The sequence below is a fragment of the Polypterus senegalus genome, chromosome 9 (assembly GCF_016835505.1).
Source record: "Polypterus senegalus isolate Bchr_013 chromosome 9, ASM1683550v1, whole genome shotgun sequence".
Lineage (NCBI taxonomy): Eukaryota > Metazoa > Chordata > Cladistia > Polypteriformes > Polypteridae > Polypterus > Polypterus senegalus.
The window spans coordinates 67,720,418-67,740,376 of NC_053162.1; the positions used below are offsets into that span (position 1 = coordinate 67,720,418).

Genomic DNA, 19,959 nt, shown 5'->3' on the forward strand with positions numbered 1-19,959 from the left:
TTGGGAAAGGGTACTATGGTGCACAACAAATGAAGAAAGAGAAGCTACTGTATAGGCCAGGAATAATAGCTAGAGATGGGAAGCTGCAAAGAAATCTGTATAACTTTGGGGTTTAGAGAGCTAGAGTGTGTGAGTCTTTCATTGCAAAAGCAATACAAAGTTAACAGTAAAACAGAAAATTAATTAATAAAAGGAATAAACAAACAGCAGTTAGATAATCCTCCCTCCACAATCACATTATTATTTTCAGTGCCATCAGTTCCTTACCTGATAATGAAAGCACCACGCATATCTAGAAGTTTCCTCTCCATACTGAAGCGCCTCAAAAGTTTGATCATAAACTTGTAGAAGTAAGAGTTCATACTGGGGGTTGAAGGGGAACAATCACCAGATTTTGGCCCTAAATGTCAGGAAAACAGAACAGGAAGTATAACCAAGTAGGATTTTGCACTGTGCACAAGTCCAAAAAAATGTCAACTATCAAAAAATGTTTTAGGTTAGTAGTTGAATTTGAAATGTATTCTTGAACTAAAAAGAAAGAAAATTAATGGTGTCTTCTAAACTGTGCACATTACATTCATGAATACAATTGGGTCCAATGTTAGATCAGACTGGGTGAATAGGAAAAAAAACATCTCATTCACCCAAATCCAAGTATTGTGTGTGTCAGGAACAGAACTAGGGGCTTGTGAAAACCAATTCAAATTTCAATTTGCAAATAACCATTAAAAAGTAATATACCAGATTTGAATAGATATACAGTACAAATACAAATACAACATTAGTGGCAGGTCTGGACAGGATCCAGACCTAATCAATAACTGTTTTGGGAAGTGATAGGCCTGTACACTAGCACCCATTTCCTGTTATTAAAAACACCAACAAATGTGCATGTAAGGATGACTATTATGAAAATGCCTTTCTAATCTCACTGAGCCATTCTCTGCCTTGGTAATCAGATCCATATGCCTGCTGACCAATTCAGAAACCAGTGACAGGGACAGACAGGAAATTTCTGCTAACTGACCAATTCAGAAACCAGTGACAGGGACAGACAGGAAATTTCTGCTAACTTAGCTTATAGGGGTCTTACAAAGCATCTTTAAAGGGTGGAAAGGTGAAAAGGATACAAGCATTTCCCATCATATAGTACACAGACTAACTATGGGGGAAAAGAAAGAATAATGTGTGCTTAGCTCACACTGACAAAATACAACAGAAAGGGTTAAAGTGCAAAATGCAGATGGTTAAGATGTTATAATGGGCTACCAGTAAATTAGTTCTTCACAGCAGGAAAGACAGGCATCTCATGATCGGAATTCTTGAAATGAGACCATCAGTACTGAAAGCTTGCCACACAATGTAGCATAATGCAGAAGACAGAGAGTATTAATAACCAGATACAAAGAACTAGAGCAAAATAAACTAATACAGATAAAGTTACAAAAAAATTGCTTATTTTATATATGTTCTTAGATGCTTCTCATTCCATCTATTTTTTTTTTTTTTTAAATTTAAACGTAAATTCACTATTGTTGGGGCCTAAGCCTAATCTGTCCACACCTGTGCGCACACCAAAAGCCAGATCCAACAGTTCCATTATAGGGCACACTCCTGAGCACACCCACATTCATTTACATTAGGTAATTTTAACCTGAAGCACACATTTTTGAGATGCAGAAGTATAACTGGAAAATGAACAGAAGAATAAATACATATACTGGAAGAATTCATAATCTACATACAGTTAGTGACTTGGCTGAGAAATGAAATCCATTATTCTTCAGATGAGTGGTAACGGTGCTAGCCACTGATCCAATCTAGACACTCCTTAGATTTTTTTGATTATTAAACATATTTATATTATATTGCATATTTCTGAAACCCAAGTGTAAATATTTATTTTCAACATTGCTTTCAAAACATTAAAATAAAAAACTAGCCAGTGCATGTCTAGCATATCTTCAGTTTACCCAGCTATATGTATCTTATCCTATCAATCACCACTAAACAGCATGGAAATTTTTGATTCTAAACAGTGTTATATTTTCCATATTTCATAACATAAAACATAAATTCTGAACTACTTAACTAACATGGAATATAAAAGAAAACATGTCAACACTTTTTACATGAAATACTGCTGAAATTGAATGGAATGGCCCTATACAATTAAGCTGTACTAATAATGGGTTCTGACACAAGGGGCAATGGGGTAACAAACTTTATGAAGCACATCTTTTTACACAGCCAAAAAATACAAAACAGACATTGACATAGGCTTTAGGAAGTGTTATAATATGCACTTGAGCCAAGGGTAAATTCCCCTACTAACACTTGAATTACCAAAGCTTACGAAAATACTCGTAAACCAGACCTACCTTAAATCCATTCGCACCTCTCCGTCAGCGTCTTTTGTCTTGTAAATGTGTTGATAAGCAAAAGCAGTAAGCAGCCTGGTATCGCATGCCCCCGCTGCAGTTCAATTCGCAAAGAAGTTTCTCAGTGCTCAGTGTTTATTTTTGAGGGAAGTACCTGAAGCTTTCTTTATATGGCAAAAAATATATCGTCATTTGGAATACATACATTTCATGTGTGTTCCGTGTCTACCACAATCTATGTAAAAACATTGCTAAAACAGAAACATTCTTCATATTTTAGTGATAATTGACAAAATGTAGACATGAAGTATATTATAATGTGTGAAGCCTGAAATCCAAATATCAAATAAACACTTTCACAAAAAGTACACATATAACAAAACAAGTGCACTTCTAATCAAGAATATAACCAAAAAAAAAAAAGAAAAAAGGTTACGGTAGGCTGCTGATATATCTTGCGTGGTGCAATGCTAAGAACTGCTAACTCCCAATCAAGAGGTCGCGGTTTCGTTATTAACTGCTTCCCAAATTTACCATTTTGAGTAGTGACCTACTCTTATTGTTAATATTATACAACAAAAACACACATTTGTTTTGTGTCTTTAACAGCCGGTGTAAATTTAAAGTACATGTCAAAGTCAGCATTTTTTTTTTCAGTTTTATTCTCTCACTCATGTTCACGCTCCCACAACCCCTCATCCCCCCAACCTGACGCCTTTTTCAGATAAAGGCGTAGTATAACAAACAAACTTCTTTTGTTATACCACCTGTTTATTTGAAAACCGTGTCAGATCTTGTGCCTGAACTGGGACTGGGAAAACTGACATAGATGTGAGTAGTGTGCGAGAACCGAGAATGATTGTGGATGTTCATTTTTTTTTTACTCAGTTTTATTCTCGAGTGTTCCTGCTCATGCTGAATTTGTATGCACCTTCTGGTCCATGATGTCAAAGCCGCATTGACAAAAAAGAGAGACTTAGGTATAAATGACATTTGGAATAAATCATTTTATGATCTGTATTGCACATCTTGGAAAACATAGTTGTACCAATGCAACACGATATTCATTCGCATACCTTCATGTGGCTGTAGTTAGTGAAAGAGTGTTTTTTTTTTTTTTCCTCCGACCTTGCCCAGTCTCCACATGTTGCTGCATGGTGGTGTTTCTTTGGTACTCCAGGAAACGCAGAGGACAGAACTGTACAGAGAGGTCAGTTCAGCGCTATATACAATCATCAAATTCAAATGTTAACAGTTCCCACACCCCCAAGGACCGTCCTTCCTACATTTACGACATGTGTATAACGTGTGAAGCCTGAAGTCCAAATATCAAATAAACGCTTTCACAAAAGGTACAAGCATAACAAAACAAGTGCACTTTTATTCAAGAATATAACCAAAGAAAAAAGAAAGTAGGTTACAGAAGGCTGCTGATACGACAGCTTGCATGGTGCAATGCTAAGAACTGTTGATTCCTAATCAAGAGGTCGCAGTTTCGATATCAGCTGCTTCCTAAATTTACCATTTTGTGGTTCTTGTAAGGTTAGCTTTTTTTTTTTTTTTTAGTTCAGTTTTGCTATAACAGAAGTGAACTCAGATGAGGATGAGGGTTCTACACTGGAGAAAGAGAACCCCTCCCCACAAGAAGTGTCCACTCACATATAAGAACAAAACATATGCAACAGGCGTAAAGGCAAAAGATGACACCGTTAGGATGCAGGATGAGGTCCGGCGTCATACTGCTAGTCAGTCTGCCACACACCTGTCCTTCAACAAAACAGCACGGCTTACAGAGCTTGCCAACGTATCGTGCAAAGTCCTGTTAGTGATTATGTTTCGTGATAGTCTTTACATAAAATAATATTTATATGTTTGTTATATAAAGGCCAGATCGAATGTTATTTACCTTGATTTAGTTACTTATCTTCCTACAGTGTAAAGTCATACAGTAAGTAGACTGCAGAGCTTCCTGTGTTTGATCAACAAGGGCATGCTCACAAATTACACGTGTAATGTCACGAAAAATGCCTGCTGACACTTCAGTACGCAAGCAATGGTACGTGAATGCAGTTAGACTTCTTTTTTGGGCACATACACCACCCACATCTAAACACTAGCGTGGAGAGTTGATCAAGTACTAAAGAGTCTATAGCTGCAGGTGGAAGCTGCTGCCACTGTACTTTGTACATAAAAGTCAGATCAAATGTTATTTACCTTGATTTATTTACTTATCATTACAGTGTAAAGTCAAAAATAGACTGCAGAGCTTCCTGTGTTTGATCGACACATGCACGCTGACAAACTACATGTATACTGAAGTGACTTCAGCTGCAGGTGGAAGCTCCTGTCACACCCTACACAACTGTGTTTGATCTTACTCGGGAAACGATCCCAGTCACCCCACGGGAGAAAAATGCCTGCTGACACTTCAGTATGCAAGCAATGGTACGAGAATGCAGTTGGACTTCTTTTTTGGGAACATACACCGTCCACATCTAAACACTAGTGTGGAGAGTCACTTGCATACTAAGAGTCTATAAATTAATCAAGGTAAATAACATTCGATCTGGCTTTTACATAACAAACATACAAATGTTTCTTATGCAAAGACCATCAGAAAATAATCACAAACAGGACTTTGCATGATATATTGGCAAGCTCTGTAAGCCATGCCGTTTCGTTGAAGGACAGGTGTGGGGCAGACTGACTGGCATCCTAACAGTGCCATCTTTTGACTTGTGCAGCTGTGTTGTTCTTAAATACAAGTGGACATTTCTTGTGGAGAGGACATCTGTTCTCTTTGTCCGATGTAGAACCCTCGACCTCATCTTAGTTCACCTCTGTTATAGCACATTTATTTGAAAACAGCAGTGTCAGTTCGGGACAAGCTTGAACGCGACTGAGAGAATAAAACTGAATAAAAAAAAAAAAAGCTAACCTTTACAAGTACCTTACATTTAAACCAGCTGTTACAGACTCAAATCTAATGTATGTTTTCATTGTATAACAAGGGTCTCCGCCCCCTGCTCGCTTCGCCAGCCCCTGTGTTTGGTTTTCCGGGTATACACACTAAAATTTTTTTTTCTTTGAATTGTTGCTGTTTAATTAGTTTCACTTTTATTTCAGAACTTCTGTAAAAACAATACTTGGAAACTTTCGAGTCCCAATATGCTGAATCTTTTAAATGAGGTCAGTGAGACATGTGTTTAATGACTTTGTACCATAATTCAGGGTAAGTTTCTCTGTTTGGAATTTCAGCACAGACAAAACGATCTACATCATCAGCAGTTAATTTTTTTTGCAAAGTAACCAATAAATGCATGTGAGGTAAACCACGTTTTTGAAAGTCTCTGACTTAAAACTTCAAAGCTTTATAATATTTACATACTTTGACATATCACCTATGTCCATAGATTCAATCTCTATTCGCCTTTTTGCTATTTCTCCAAGTAATAATTTCTCTTTATTTGCGCTAATGCGATGTTTACTTTGTTTTGACACTGTTGTGTTTTTCTGCTTTCATAGTCTATATCTTGCTCTGCATGTGCTTCACGCCAACTTTTTTTTGAGGCTTTTGAATTCCAGTTTTCATTATCTCTAACCTGCTCTTCATGTGTTTGGCCCTGTTGTTTTTAACCTCTTTATGATGCTTTTCTTGTTTTGTACTCTGTCTTTTATTTCTGACCTTGCATTGTCCTGCTTTATTTTCCAATGACACCTGGGGCCTCATGTATAAACGGTGCGTACGCACAGAAATGTTGCGTAAGAACTTTTCCACGTTCAAATCGTGATGTATAAAACCTACACTTGGCGTAAAGCCACGCACTTTTCCACGGTACCTCATGCCTTGTCGTACGCAAGTTCTCTGCTCGGTTTTGCAAACTGGCGGCACCCAGCGTCAAAGCAATGGTACTGTTCTTGTGTGATTACTCATTATTTTCATGACGCGGCTTTATAAATACACAGAAACTAACCGCATATTGTTTATTAGTGTAATGCATCTGATTGTAATTAACTCGTAACAATATAATGGTTCAGGGAACAGCCATAGTATTCCAAATACCATAACTGCTTTAGCGTTGTTACTCTCACTTCTCCTTCTTCTTCTTCTTTCAGCTCCTCCCGTTAGGAGTTGCCACAGCGGATCATCTTTTTCCATATTACTCTCACTGCACGACTCGGAGTATTTATATCACTGTATCTGAGTGTGAATCACAGCAGCAGCTGATCGGAAAGAGAATTATCGGTATACAGCTTCAAGGACACGCTGTCTCAGCCACTGCAAAACGTTTTAAAGCCTTTCCTGTACGGACCTCGCGGTTCAGAAACAGTTTCATCCCAAGAACTTTAAATGCACTCAATCAATTGCTCCTTGTAGAACGGTTTGTACTTATAAGTACAATCACCCCACTGTAAACTTGCACTACAGTTATAATATCTCACAACCTGAGCCACTTTATAAAGCACGTATTTACATATGATGACGATATCATTTTTAAGGTGAAATGCAGCAAAATATGTTTGTTAAATTATACACATAAAACTTTAACTTCATTTGTATATTCTTCACTGGGAGTGTCGTGAAGGATAGAATAAACATGGACTACGAAGATATTTCAATGTTCTTTAAACGTTTTGAAGAATCGCCGCTAAGCTTACAGATGGCTTAACGTCTATTACAGAGCTGATTGTATGGCGATCGGTTACTTGGGGAAAGAAAAGCACTGACTGAAGTGACGGCTACGCCAATATACATTGAATATAACACAGAAAGAGAAAATAACAACACAGCTAAAAATGCAGCGACAAATTTCGACAATAAATTATTTCATCGAAGTGAAACACATGTTTAATAACGTGCTTTAACTCCTATCATCATGAAAATGACATCACGTATACATCTCAGTATTTTAGTTATTCAGAGAGCTGTAATATCACGAATGTAATGGACTCTGTGTCCAGTTGGAGGAAGAGAGCCAGTTAAAGAAGCAAGTAGTGATTCACACACATAGAGCACATACGAGTAAAAGATCAAATACAAAACAAAGCATTTAACGTGCTACTTTAATTACGATGTGATTTGAGAAACTGGTTAATTAAACGATTTTAAGATGAAGTTTATAATGTTCTACTAAATGACAAAATAAACTACGTGATTAAAGTGGAAAATTCGAGATTGAAGTTGACATTTCGTGCTTTTTCCCCACCGTGTGCCTTTTTTCTCTGTACCCTAATAAACTTTCATATGACACTCAGACAGTGGGCTTACAACTCTTCTTTTCACGGCAACTTTGATATGTGACTTCTTTTTATTTCCGGCACTGTGCGATTTTGTGAATGTGAGCTTTCAAGTTTCTCCAACACGCTATGTCACTCTATCAACTTCATTTTGTTGATTATACCACGGTTTATTTGAACAAATAGTATGTTTTTCCTTTGCCTCCACTTGGTATTCGCTGAAATTCTTATATTTTCCCCGTGCTTTTCCCATTGTCTTTTCACAGAAGGCTGCGCTTAAGGGCGATTTATATTGATTTGCATATTCAAATAGGCATAATTCTGGGAGGATTTGGGGCGTTACATAATGCGCGTGTAGGAGCTTTAGTTTTCACGCTGATCGGGATTTATGTAACGGAAGAACGTGGAAGTTGGAGTATGCACAGATTCCTGCATCTGGATTTTTCTGGGCGTAAGCACATTTCGGCTTTTGTGCTTATGCCATGTTATAGTGCGATTTCTACGCACGGCGTTATACATGAGGCCCCTGGTCCGTGGTGATTATTTTCCCTTTTTCGAGTAATAATTTTCGTTTGTTTGCGCTACTGCGATCTTTACTTTCTTTATTTTATACTTTCAAATTGTTCTACTTTCATATTCTTTTAACTTTCTCTGCATTTGTATCACCCCAAGGTTTTTTTTTTGAGCCTTTCGAATTCCACTGCTTTCATAATCTGAAACCTGCTCTGCATGTGTACAGCGCCAACATTTGTTAACGTCTTTATGAAGTTCTACTTTGTCTTTTACTCTGTCTTTTAATTTTGAGCCCAATTGGACGTGCTTTTTTTCAATTCCACTTGTTCCAGGCTAATAATTACATTCCTTATTTTCTGAATTTGCGCCTAGATTATTATTTTACTTTATTGCTCTTTTTTCTCTCCAACACTTTTGAGTCTCTTTTCTACATGCTGCTTTCTTCTTCGCTTACTCATAAATGTTTCATCTATAACGTATTGTCCTTATATGCTTTATATGCACTGAGAACCCTGGATCTGTCTGTCCTCAAAGGATTGACACAACTGAGTGTTTTGCTGCCTGTGGTCTGTCTTATTTGATATTGGTTGTAAGTAGGACATGTCTTGAAAGAATCTCATGTTCTACGTCATCACGAGATGGTCCTGGGTCAATCTCTTGGCACAAAGTCTCATGTTTAAGGACCCCATGAGACGCTCCGTGGCCAACCTCTTTCATCTCGCAGGTCTTTTAAGTGTCTTCCGTGATCTTCATCTCCAGTTTTTCTCTTCCAGGATTTTTTTTATAATAGAGAGATAGTAACAATAAGAGCAGCTGACTACTCAAAACGTTTAATTTGGGACACGGGTAGGCTCGAACCTGCAACCTTTCGAATAGGAGTCAGCAGTTCTTACCACTGTACTAGCAAAGCAGTTGCTACAATGACATACACTGTCACATGTGGCTGGGGTGGCGACCCGGCCGGTACACCCAGGAGGACCAGAGGAGGGCTTGCGCCTTCCCCAGGCCATCTGGGGGCGACTGCCCTGGTTCCTTTGGGGGCCGTGGGTACAGAACTTTGAAGCTCCACCCTGTAGGGGCCCGTGGTCACTGCCAGGGGGCGCCCCCATACCTTTGGAGCCCTGGACCTCAGCACTTCCACCACACCAGGAAGTGCTGGGGGGGAAGAGGAGCAGGGACACCCGGAGTGCTTCCGGGTATACAGCCGGTACTTCTGCAATACTGCGGCGTGTCGGCGGGAGATTGCCGGGAAGCACCTGGAGCACATCCGGGTGTGGATAAAAGGGGCCACCTCCCTTCATTTGAGGCGAGAGTCGGGTGGAAGGGGACTGAGATTGCTGGAGGAGGCAAGGAGGTGGCCTGAAGAGAAGAGTGAAGGCATTGTGTGGCCAGGACTTTGGGGACTTGTGGGGTTTGTGTGGCACTTAAGGACTTGTATATAATAGTGTAAATAAACGTGTTTTGGGTGAAATGTACATGTCTGCCTATCCAGTCCAGGCCAGCATCCACAACTCTAACCCGATTTCTTTTTCACGGTTATAGTCATGAATTAAAGCAGACTTGTTCTGTTATATTTTTACCTTTTGTGAAAGTGCTTATTTGATATTTGGACTTCAGTCTTCACACATTATACACTTCACGTCATAATTTTGTCGTTAGTACTAAAACAGGAAAAACATTTGTCTTTTAGGTATGTGTTTAACATATCTTGCATTTCCTGTCATCCTACACTTACATACAGTGCATCCGGAAAGTATTCACAGCGCATCACATTTTCCACATTTTGTTATGTTACAGCCTTATTCCAAAACGGATTAAATTCATTTTTTTCCTCAGAATTCTACACACAACACTCCATAATGACGTGAAAAAAAAGTTTACTTGAGGTTTTTGAAAATGTATTAAAACTGAGAAATCACATGTACATAAGTATTCACAGCCTTTGTCATGAAGCTCAAAATTGAGCTCAGGTGCATCTTGTTTCCCCTGATCATCCTTGAGATGTTTCTGCAGCTTAATTGGAGTCCACCTGTGGTAATTTCAGTTGATTGGACATGATTTGGAAAGGCACACACCTGTCTATATAAGGTCCCCCAGTTGACAGTTCATGTGAGACCACAAACCAAGCATGAAGTCAAAGGAAATGTCTGTAGACCTCCAAAACAGGATTGTCTCGAGGCACAAATCTGGGGAAGATTACAGAAAAATTTCAGCAGCTTTGAGGGTCCCAATGAGCACAGTGGCCTCCATCATCTGTAAGTGGAAGAAGTTCAAAACCACCAGGACTCTTCCTAGAGCTGGCCTGCCTTCTAAACTGAGTGATCAAGGGAGAAGGGCCTTAGTCAGGGAGGTGACAAAGAACCCACTGGTTACTCTGTCAGAGCTCCAGAGGTCCTCTGTGGAGAGAGGAGAACCTTCCAGAAGGACAACTATCTCTGCAGCAATCCACCAATCAGGCCTGTACGGTAGAGTGGCCAGATGGAAGCCACTCTTTAGTAAAAGGCACATGGCAGCCCACCTGGAGTTTGTCAAAAGGCACCTGAAGGACTCTCAGACCATGAGAAACAAAATTCTCTGGTCTGATGAGACAAAGATTGAACTCTTTGGTGTGAATGCCAAGCGTCACGTTTAGAGGAAACCAGGCATCGCTCATCACAAGGCAAATACCATCCCTACAGTGAAGCATAGTGGTGGCAGCAACATGCTGTGGGGATGTTTTTTAGCGGCAGAAACTGGGAGACTAGTTAGGATAAAGGGAAAGATGACTGCAGCAATGTACAGAGACATCCTGGATGAAAAACTGCTCCAGAGCGTTCTTGACCTCAGACTGGGGCGACGGTTCATCTTTCAGCAGGACAACGACCCTAAGCACACAGCCAAGATATCAAAGGAATGGCTTCAGGACAACTTTGTGAATGTCCTTGAGTGGCCCAGCCAGAGCCCAGACTTGAATCCGATTGAACATCTCTGGAGAGATCTTAAAATGGCTGTGCACCGATGCTTCCCATCCAACCTGATGGAGCTTGAGAGGTGCTGGAAAGAGCAATGGGCGAAACTGGCCAAGAATAGGTGTGCCAAGCTTGTGGCATCATATTCAAAAAGACTTGAGGCTGTAATTGCTGCCAAAGGTGCATCGACAAAGTATTGAGCAAAGGCTATGAATACTTATGCACATGTGATTTCTCAGGTTGTTTTATTTTTAATAAATTTGCTTTTTTCACGTTGTCATTATGGGGTGTTGTGTGCAGAATTCTGAGAAAAAAAATGAATTTAATCCATTTTGGAATAAGGCTGTAACATAGAAAAATGTGGAAAAAGGGATGCATTGTGAATACTTTCCAGATGCACTGTAGATCTTTGTAGACACAGAACATACATAAAATGAATGTGTTCCAAATACCGATATGCTGTTTTTTTTAGCCTATGCAGCTCTAGGTATTACCTCACTCCGTGATAAACAAGGGTTGTGCTGGGAGAGATTTTTGCCGTTTCTGTGGCGGAGGGAGGAAGGGATTGCAGGCTGCATGTTGCTTTTACTTATCAACACATTTACAAGACAAAAGAGGCTGATGGAGAGGTGCAAACAGATTTAAGGTGGGCCGGGTTTACGAGTTTTTTTGTAGGCTTTAGTAATTCTAGTGTTAACCTTTTAAGAATCACAAAGTTTAATCAAATTCAAGCTAACCTTAGAAATACTGGACTAATGTGAAATCAAAAATACAAAATAATTCCTTGTGCTGATCAAAGTCAGATATCATTACCTAATGCCACTCAAACGTAGAAGTGTTGCTTAATTTTAACCAGACCCATAAACTAGTGTCTAGGTCCAACCAGATGCACAAACGTTTGCTTAATGCTAAGCAGACACTTGCTGTTATTAGAAAGAAGACACCAAGGTTCACACTGAAACAGAAATCTATAAATACATCATTGAACCTTTCCAGGATACAATTTAAAAATAGCTCACAGAACAAGTGGACCCACAGCACACTGATGTTTTACAATGACAAGTCTGCTGCCTGAAGATGGTGCCTCTTTTTGCCAGATGTGATTAGGAAAGCTCAGTTATAAACTGAAATTCAACACTATGCCCTTTTGCAGCTAAGAACTCTAGCATTGCCTATAAAAGGCATGCAACGGGTGGAAGTTTTCAATTAGTGCATACATTCCCGGCAGTTCCAACACCTAACGACATTGGGGATTCAAATAAATAATTTGGACAGTCTTGCCATTTTTAATTTATATAAAAATTTGAAAGGATTTTTTCTGTCTTCCAGTTTTCTAAATTTTTACAACAGTTAGAAAAAAATGTTTTAATAAAGTTAGAGATCAGAATGGATTGAATGTATAAACTATTAACCCACCAATGGAATCACTCGTTTACTTTGTATTTGCTTGCTCAGGTGAGAGCTGCAAGTGGCAATTAACGGTGAGCCCAACAGACAAGGCCACCCCATTCTCATCCTGGAAAATTACCAGGTGATACCAGAATAGCCAACATATATTATTTTTGCAGAAATTGTTAAGTCTGTCTTAGATTCTCTCCTACTGGACTTGCCATGGTCATTCTACTGGAAACATCTTTTATGATTGTTTGTTTTTTTTAATTTACCAATTTCAAATATAAGCTTGTGATGATTAAGATTATTAATGAAAAAAATGCAATTGCAGTGGAGAGAAAAAAAATATATACTTAGGGAAATTCTTACTTAAAAGGTTGACTGAGAGAACTGATACAGGATCTGCTTTTTCTGTCTTAGTCCATATGCATCAACATACATTAAGAAATCTTCATGTTAAGCTATGCATGTGTGAAAAAACAGCACGGCATCAGCTCTCATTTCCATGACAATGAAGTCCCTTCTCCCCTTTATACAACATGCTGTTTATCATTCCAACCACTGCACAACTGTCCCATAATGCACTGGGGTGAAAAAGGAGAGAGAGCATATTGCCATGGCAACAGCTGCACAAAAGAAGCTATCAGTGTTCTCTTCCAGCTAGATCTATGCTGAAATTTCATATGAAGCCACACAGTATTGGGCAATCCTGTTCATTTCTGACAGTCTAGGCACAGTCAGGGCACTCTTGGTTCTAAATTCTAGTATTAATTGATGTGAAAAATAACAGGAACTAAACTCCTGAGTAGAATATTTCACTTAAATTTGGGGTAGTTGGATGTGGGATAGAGAATAGGTCAATCCCACCCTGGACATGTTCTTGTGCAACTTAAAAAAAACAAACAGCCAAATATCTGGTCTGGAAAGAAACAAAAAAAGTAGGGGACACAAAAAAAAAAACATTTTCAAATACTCAGTTTCAGTCACACAATAATGATATGCCAAGAAAATGTACTGTACCATTAAGTCCATATTAATAAACGGATGTTTCAATATGCTAGTGCTATAAAGCACCATTTTAGCTCAATTCTTATTTTTGTCATGTGTACACAGAACAAGAGAATTCTTACTTGCATTTCTATCTCATTAACTCTCAGTACATTTTTCTTCTGGATTTGGATTGGCTTAGAGTTCTCTTTTCATAAAAACCTCGACCAAGTGCATGGGTATACAGTTGGCCAGCAAGTGAGTTATAACAAACAGCATACTGGCCTTCATAATAATTAAGAAATCAAAATGCTTATCTTCAAGATTACAGAAAGAAGCATGCCAGTATAAAAAGTTCATCCCCCCCATCATCTAAAATCACATTATCAGCAATATAAACTTACAAGATTCAGTAACCTCACAAAAAGCAAACTGAAAATACTGAGGATCTTTAAAAATATCAAATAAAAGTTGCTTCTGGTGCTAATTTTCAGTGTGGTTTGACTTTAAAGCATAATTTGTATGAGAGTTTAAGACAACAAACTAACACTGTTGTTAATGAAATACATTTTTTTGGCAATTTTCGGGTTTACATGCTTGTTAAGATGAAGAAGAGGAGTTCAACAGCTCACCAATGAACTTGGTACCATTTGAATTTGTGGTGTTCATTACATATTGTATGTATAACCCAGCCACAGGGGGATGCACAAACTAGTGTGTTTTTTAATGTCGGTCCCAAGCGCAGATAAATGGTGAGTGTTACGTCATGAAGGACATCCAGTATAAAATATTGCCAGATCAATATGCAGACAGCAATATAGATTTCCATACCGGATCGGTCAAGGCTCATGTTAACAACGGCCGCCACCAGTACTGTTAGCCAACAGGGTGCTGGCGGAAATTGGTCTACTGATGGCCAAAGAAGGAGAAGAAGAGGGGGAGACGTGTCTGGAGGCAGGAGAAGGGTAAAGACAGTGGAACTGAAGGTAGGAACTTTGAATGTTGGCAGTATGACTATTAAGGGGAAAGAGTTAGCTGTTGTGATGGAGAGAATGAAGGTTAATATATTATGACGCAAAAGACTAAATGGAAATGAAGTTAAGACCAGGTGGATTGGAGGTGGATTGAAATTGTTCTAGCATGGTGCGGAAGGCAGGAGAGATGGGGTAGTGGTTATTCTGAAGGAATAATATGTCAAGAGTGTTTTGGAGGTGAAAACAGTGTCAGACAGAGTGATGATTATAAAGCTGGAAATTGAAGGTGTGATGATGAATTTTATTATTGCATACTCCCCGCAAGTTGAGTGTGCGATGGATGAGGGAGAACATTTCTGGGGTGAGTTGGATGAAATGATGGACAGTGTACCCAAGGGCCAGAGAGTGGCGATTGAAGCAAATTTCAATGGACATGATGGTAAGGGGAACAGAGAAGATGAGAAGGTGATGTTGTCAAGAAGAGGAATAAAGAAGGTCAGATGATAGTGGATTTTGCGAAAAGGATGGGCATGGCTGTGATGAATATGTATTTTAAGAAGAGGGTGGAACACGGGGTGATGTACAAGAGTGGAGGAAGATGCACACAGGTAGATTATATCCTATGCAGAAGGGTCAATCTGAAGGAGACTGAAGACCAAAAAGTGGTAGCAGGAAAATGTGGTTAGGTAGCATAGGATGTAAGTCTGTAGGATGATGTTGGAGATCAAGTAGAGGAGGAGAGTGAGGTCAAAGCCAAGGATCAAATGGTGGAAGTTGCAAAAGGAAGACTGCAAGGTTGAGGGAGGAGATAAGACAGGCAATGTGGTAATGAAGAGTTACTAGACAGCTGGGCAACTACAAGAGTGACAGAAAGAACAGTGCTTGGCGTGATATCTGGACAGAGGAAGGAGCAAAAGGAAACCTGGTGGTAGAATAGGGAAATACAGCAGACTATACAGAAGAAGGAGGTTGGCGAAGAAGAAGTGGAAGTAGACAAAACTACAAGGAAATGAGGCGCAAGGTGAAGAGAGAGGTGGCGAAAGCTAAAGAAAGGTGTATGATGAATTGTAGGAGAGGTTGGAAACTATGGAGGAAGAAAAGGACCTGTACCGATTGACTAGACAGAGGGACCAAGCAGGGAAAGATGTGCAGCAGGTTAGGTTGATAAAGGATAAAGACAGAACTGTACTCATAAGCGAGGAGGGTGTGGAAGATGGAAAGAGTACTTTGAGAGGCTGGTGAATGAAGAGAATGAGAGAGAGAGAGAGAGAGAAGATTGGATGATGTGGCAATAGTGATTCACGAAATGCAGCAGATTAGCATAGAGGAAGCAAGGACAGCTATGAAGAGGATGAAGAGTGGAAAGGCCACTGATCCAGATGACGTACCTGTGGAAGGATGGAGGTGTTTAGAAGAGATGGTAGTGGTGTTTTTAACCAGATTGTTTAATGGAATCTTGGAAAGTGAGAGGACGCCTGAGGATTGGAGAAGAAGTGTACTGGTACTGATTTTCAAGAATAAGGGGATGTGCAGAGCTGTAATAACTACAGGGGGATAAAACTGTTAAGCCACAGCATGAAATTATGGGAAAGAGTAGTGGAAGCTAGGCTAAGAAGGGGGGTGATAATTAGTGAGCAAAAGTATGGTTGCATGCCAGGAAAGAGCACCACAGATACAATGTTTGCTCTAAGGGTGTTGATGGAGAAGTATATAGAAGGCCAGAATGAGTTGCATTGCGTTTTTGTGGAAATGGAGAAAGCATATGACAGAGTGCCTTGAGAAACGTTGTGGTACTGAATGAGGATTTTGGGAGTGGCAGAGAAGTATGTACAGGATATGTATGAGGGAACTGTGACAGTGATGAGGTCTGCGGTAGGAGTGACAGATGCATTCAACGTGGAGGTAGGATTATATCAGGGATTAGCAAGAATAGGGAACAGGTTGAGGAGATCCTGGAGAGGTGGGCGGTTGGACTGTTTGGAGGCACAGTCAGAGAGGCAAGATTGCATTAGTTTGGACATGAGCAGAGGAGAGATGCTGGGTATATTTGGAAAATGAAGCTAAGGATAGAGCTGTCAGGCAACAGGAAAAGATGAAGGTCTTAGAGAAGGTTTATGGATGTGGTGAGAGAGGACATGCAGGTGGTGAGTGTAACAGAGCAAGATGCAGAGGACAAGAGGATATGGAAAAAAATGATCCGCTTTGGCAACCTCTGACGGAAGCAGCCAAAAGACTAAGAAGATTACATACCGTATGTATATCTCTGATATGAAATGCTCCAAAACAAACAATACTTTCTTGATATCCATGTCAAAGAATGGGTGCAAAATCCATTCATCTATTTTCTGACCTGCTTATATTTAAAAAAAACTGGATGGACTGTGTTCATATTAAGAAATCCATAGCTACTGTGGCCCTCCAAGAGCAGAATGTGACAACCTGGTATAGATCTTATGATACAAAAACATCACTCAGATATTCAATCAAATCATCTTCAGAATCCTGCAACTAAAAGTGCAGATAAGAACAGTATCAAAATATCACACATTTGAACATTAAGCTCAGCAATACAAAGCAGTATACCAAAGATTAAAACTTCTGCAAGTGTTAAAAACAAAAAAAGGGTAATAGTCTAATGCGCATACAAGCTGGACTATTTTAAATGTTCAAGATAAGTGAGCATTAGGAAAGACATGCACAAAACAATTCAACTTATGGGCACTTATGGACAGATCAGAGTGCTTCCTAAAATGTAGCTTGGTTTATCACAAGATTAGTGAGCTAATATGACATTTTGCCAGTATTTGTATGTATGACATGGAGTCTAAAGAAAGACGCACAAACTTAAAGAACAGTTGGGATCTGGAAGCTAACATACCAAAATGATTTAAGGATTGAAAACCTTAACAAGACTAAGGGGATCCAGTCAGAAAATTGTGAGATGGACAGGAAACATTACAGTAAATTTTTGGCATTCCAGTTTGGCAGGCCTACCTTATGCAATGAATGACAAAGTTCAGCAACATACCAAAACAGGCTGTCTATGTGTTGTTCAACTATGTGTTGAAAGGGTCATTCAAAGCCATTTCACAGAGACTGTGTATGACTTGAAAAATGTAAAATTATTTCCCTTTAAAGAGTGTTTTCATCACACATCCCTAAAAGAGGAAAAAAAACCTACAGGTAAAGTACGATATGTTTTCAGCAAACTGTTTACTTAGGGTCAGATCAGGACTGGGGGAGGGAGTGCGTGAACGTGACTGGGAGAATAAAACAGAATAAAAAAGCTAACTTTTACAAGTACTATAAATTTACACCCAATTTGATGCTGTTTTAGCTTTCAAATAACATTGCATTAGTGTGATGATGTTTTCTTATTGGCACTATTCAGAGCATAAAATGACTTCTTCAAAATGTCACATATATTTGTCTCTTTTTTTTTTCCCCAGTGCTGTGTTGACATCATGGACCAGAAGGCATGAGCTTATACAGTGCGAACAGGAACACGCAGGTTGCCAGTTGCTGTGTGCTACAACATGCTTGACTTGGCCGCGATGAATGCACATTTACTATGCAAGGCATTCACAGGGTCCACTGAGAAAAGAAGAGGTTCACCTTGCAGAGGTACTCCTTCAGTGTAATAGGAACCATAGCATAGACAGTGGTATAGTATGTACATTGCAACAGGTATAAATATCGTAAATGTAGGAAGGATGGTCCTTAGGTGTGTGAACTTTTAACATTCTAATTTGATGTTCTATTCTTTCCTCTGCATGCCCTGAAGTACAAAAGAAACACCACCATGCACTGAAGATTGGGCAACATCAAAAAAGAAAAAACAAATGCTATCACTGATTATAACCATAAGAATGTATGCAAATGAATATTGTTGCATCAGTGCCACAAATGTTTTCCGAAATATACTATACAGGTCATAAAATTAATTATTCCATATATCATATACTAGCCAACCCACGGCGTACCATACGCCGCACAATCAGGCCGATTTTTTAATGATTTTTAAGCACAGAGAGTAAATTAACATTTGAGAATCTGTAATGTAATAAATCAGCAAGAAAAGCAACATTGTAACAATGCACGGAACGAACCAACACACAATCGTCCGTGACTGAAAACTGGCAGACCGCCATCGTGCCTTGTCCTGCCAGACGGATGGGATGCGAGTGCACTGCGCTCAGGCGCAGAGTGTGGAACGGCAGGAGAGGAGAAGGACGTCCACTCGGCTGCCTCCGTCATGCTAGTCTGTTGATTTCTCGTCTATATGCACTGCCCGCTCATGTGCCCACCTCCAACTCGTCACTGGAGTCGTTGTCCTCTTCACACAGTCCAGATGCACATGTGACTCACGTAGATGTTTCATTGCTCTGTGCGGTTTTGGCTGCTTTTCTATATATAATCCACCAAGACACCCGACCACGGTAGTAGTGAGGTGGGAGGGGGGGTGTGCACAAAGGGTGGGCACGCAACCAGTGGGTGCGTATGAGTCGTACTTAGTGGGAATTCCATGGTTTGCTGCCCGAATGGGGTTCAATGGCTTACCCACGCCTCTCTGCGCCGGGTAGACACATGCTCAATCTCATGCATAATTATTAATTGAATGCTAAACACTTCTGGAAAGACACAGTTGTCTAAATAGGGAGGGTTTTAGGATACAACAGAAAGTGAATGAAAAGATGGAACTCTGGAGAGAGCAACATATAATTGTCTGTGAGTGAAGAAGACGCATGTTTGTCGCGGATACGAATTGCTGTATGTAGGGTGTAAAACAGTTTGCTATGGTGCATGCGGTCGTGCGTCGTAACCAAAAACTCGGTTTTTAAAGACTGCTTACTTCATTGTGTTTTAACCTCATTTGGAACGGATTGTTTTAAGGATCCCATTGGATACCCCTCGCAAACCATTTTACACACTGCATATGGTGATTCACCTCCGCGAGAAACATGCATCTATGAACAGTCAACGTGGCTCGGAGGTGCCAGGAGTTGGTGGGCGTGCCTCCTTCCTGCATGCGCCATAGGTGACTTGCTTGTTGGCGGCTCAGTGAATCCACGCCCCTTCCGGCGTGCTTTCCATGGTTGTCTTGCCTTAGTGAATTATATATATATATATATATATACATATATATATATATATATATATATATATATATATATATATATATATATATATATATATACACACACTTATGTCTCTGTTTTTTTTGTCAGTGCGGCTTTGACATCATGGACCATAAGGTACATACTAATTCAGCATGAGCACAAACACTCGATAAAAGTAAATTAAAAAAATTCAAGTGACTATGAGATACCAAAAAGGCATAATTCACAGGTGTTTGTGTGTCAGCTTTTATCCATCCAGATCAGAGAATTTCCAGTTCCATTGTCTCAGAGTACCACTCATATCCACAGTTATTCCCAGTTTCAAATAAAAATTAACAACGTCAGCACTTTGGGGGTTCATATTGGGGGACTATATCATGATCGTGCCTGAGAGAATAAAAGTGGG

At 39.6% G+C, this 19,959-nt stretch overlaps 1 protein-coding gene across 1 annotated transcript in view; it reads right to left on the reverse strand.

Moving 5' to 3' along the window:
• The window catches only part of vac14 (vac14 homolog (S. cerevisiae)), a 219,319-nt gene that overhangs the window by 51,409 nt on the left and 147,951 nt on the right, over nt 1-19,959 (reverse strand). Inside the window, exon 14 of the mRNA XM_039763184.1 lies at nt 268-400. Coding sequence (XP_039619118.1) covers nt 268-400 — 133 coding nt within the window. The remainder of the gene's footprint in view (nt 1-267; nt 401-19,959) is intronic.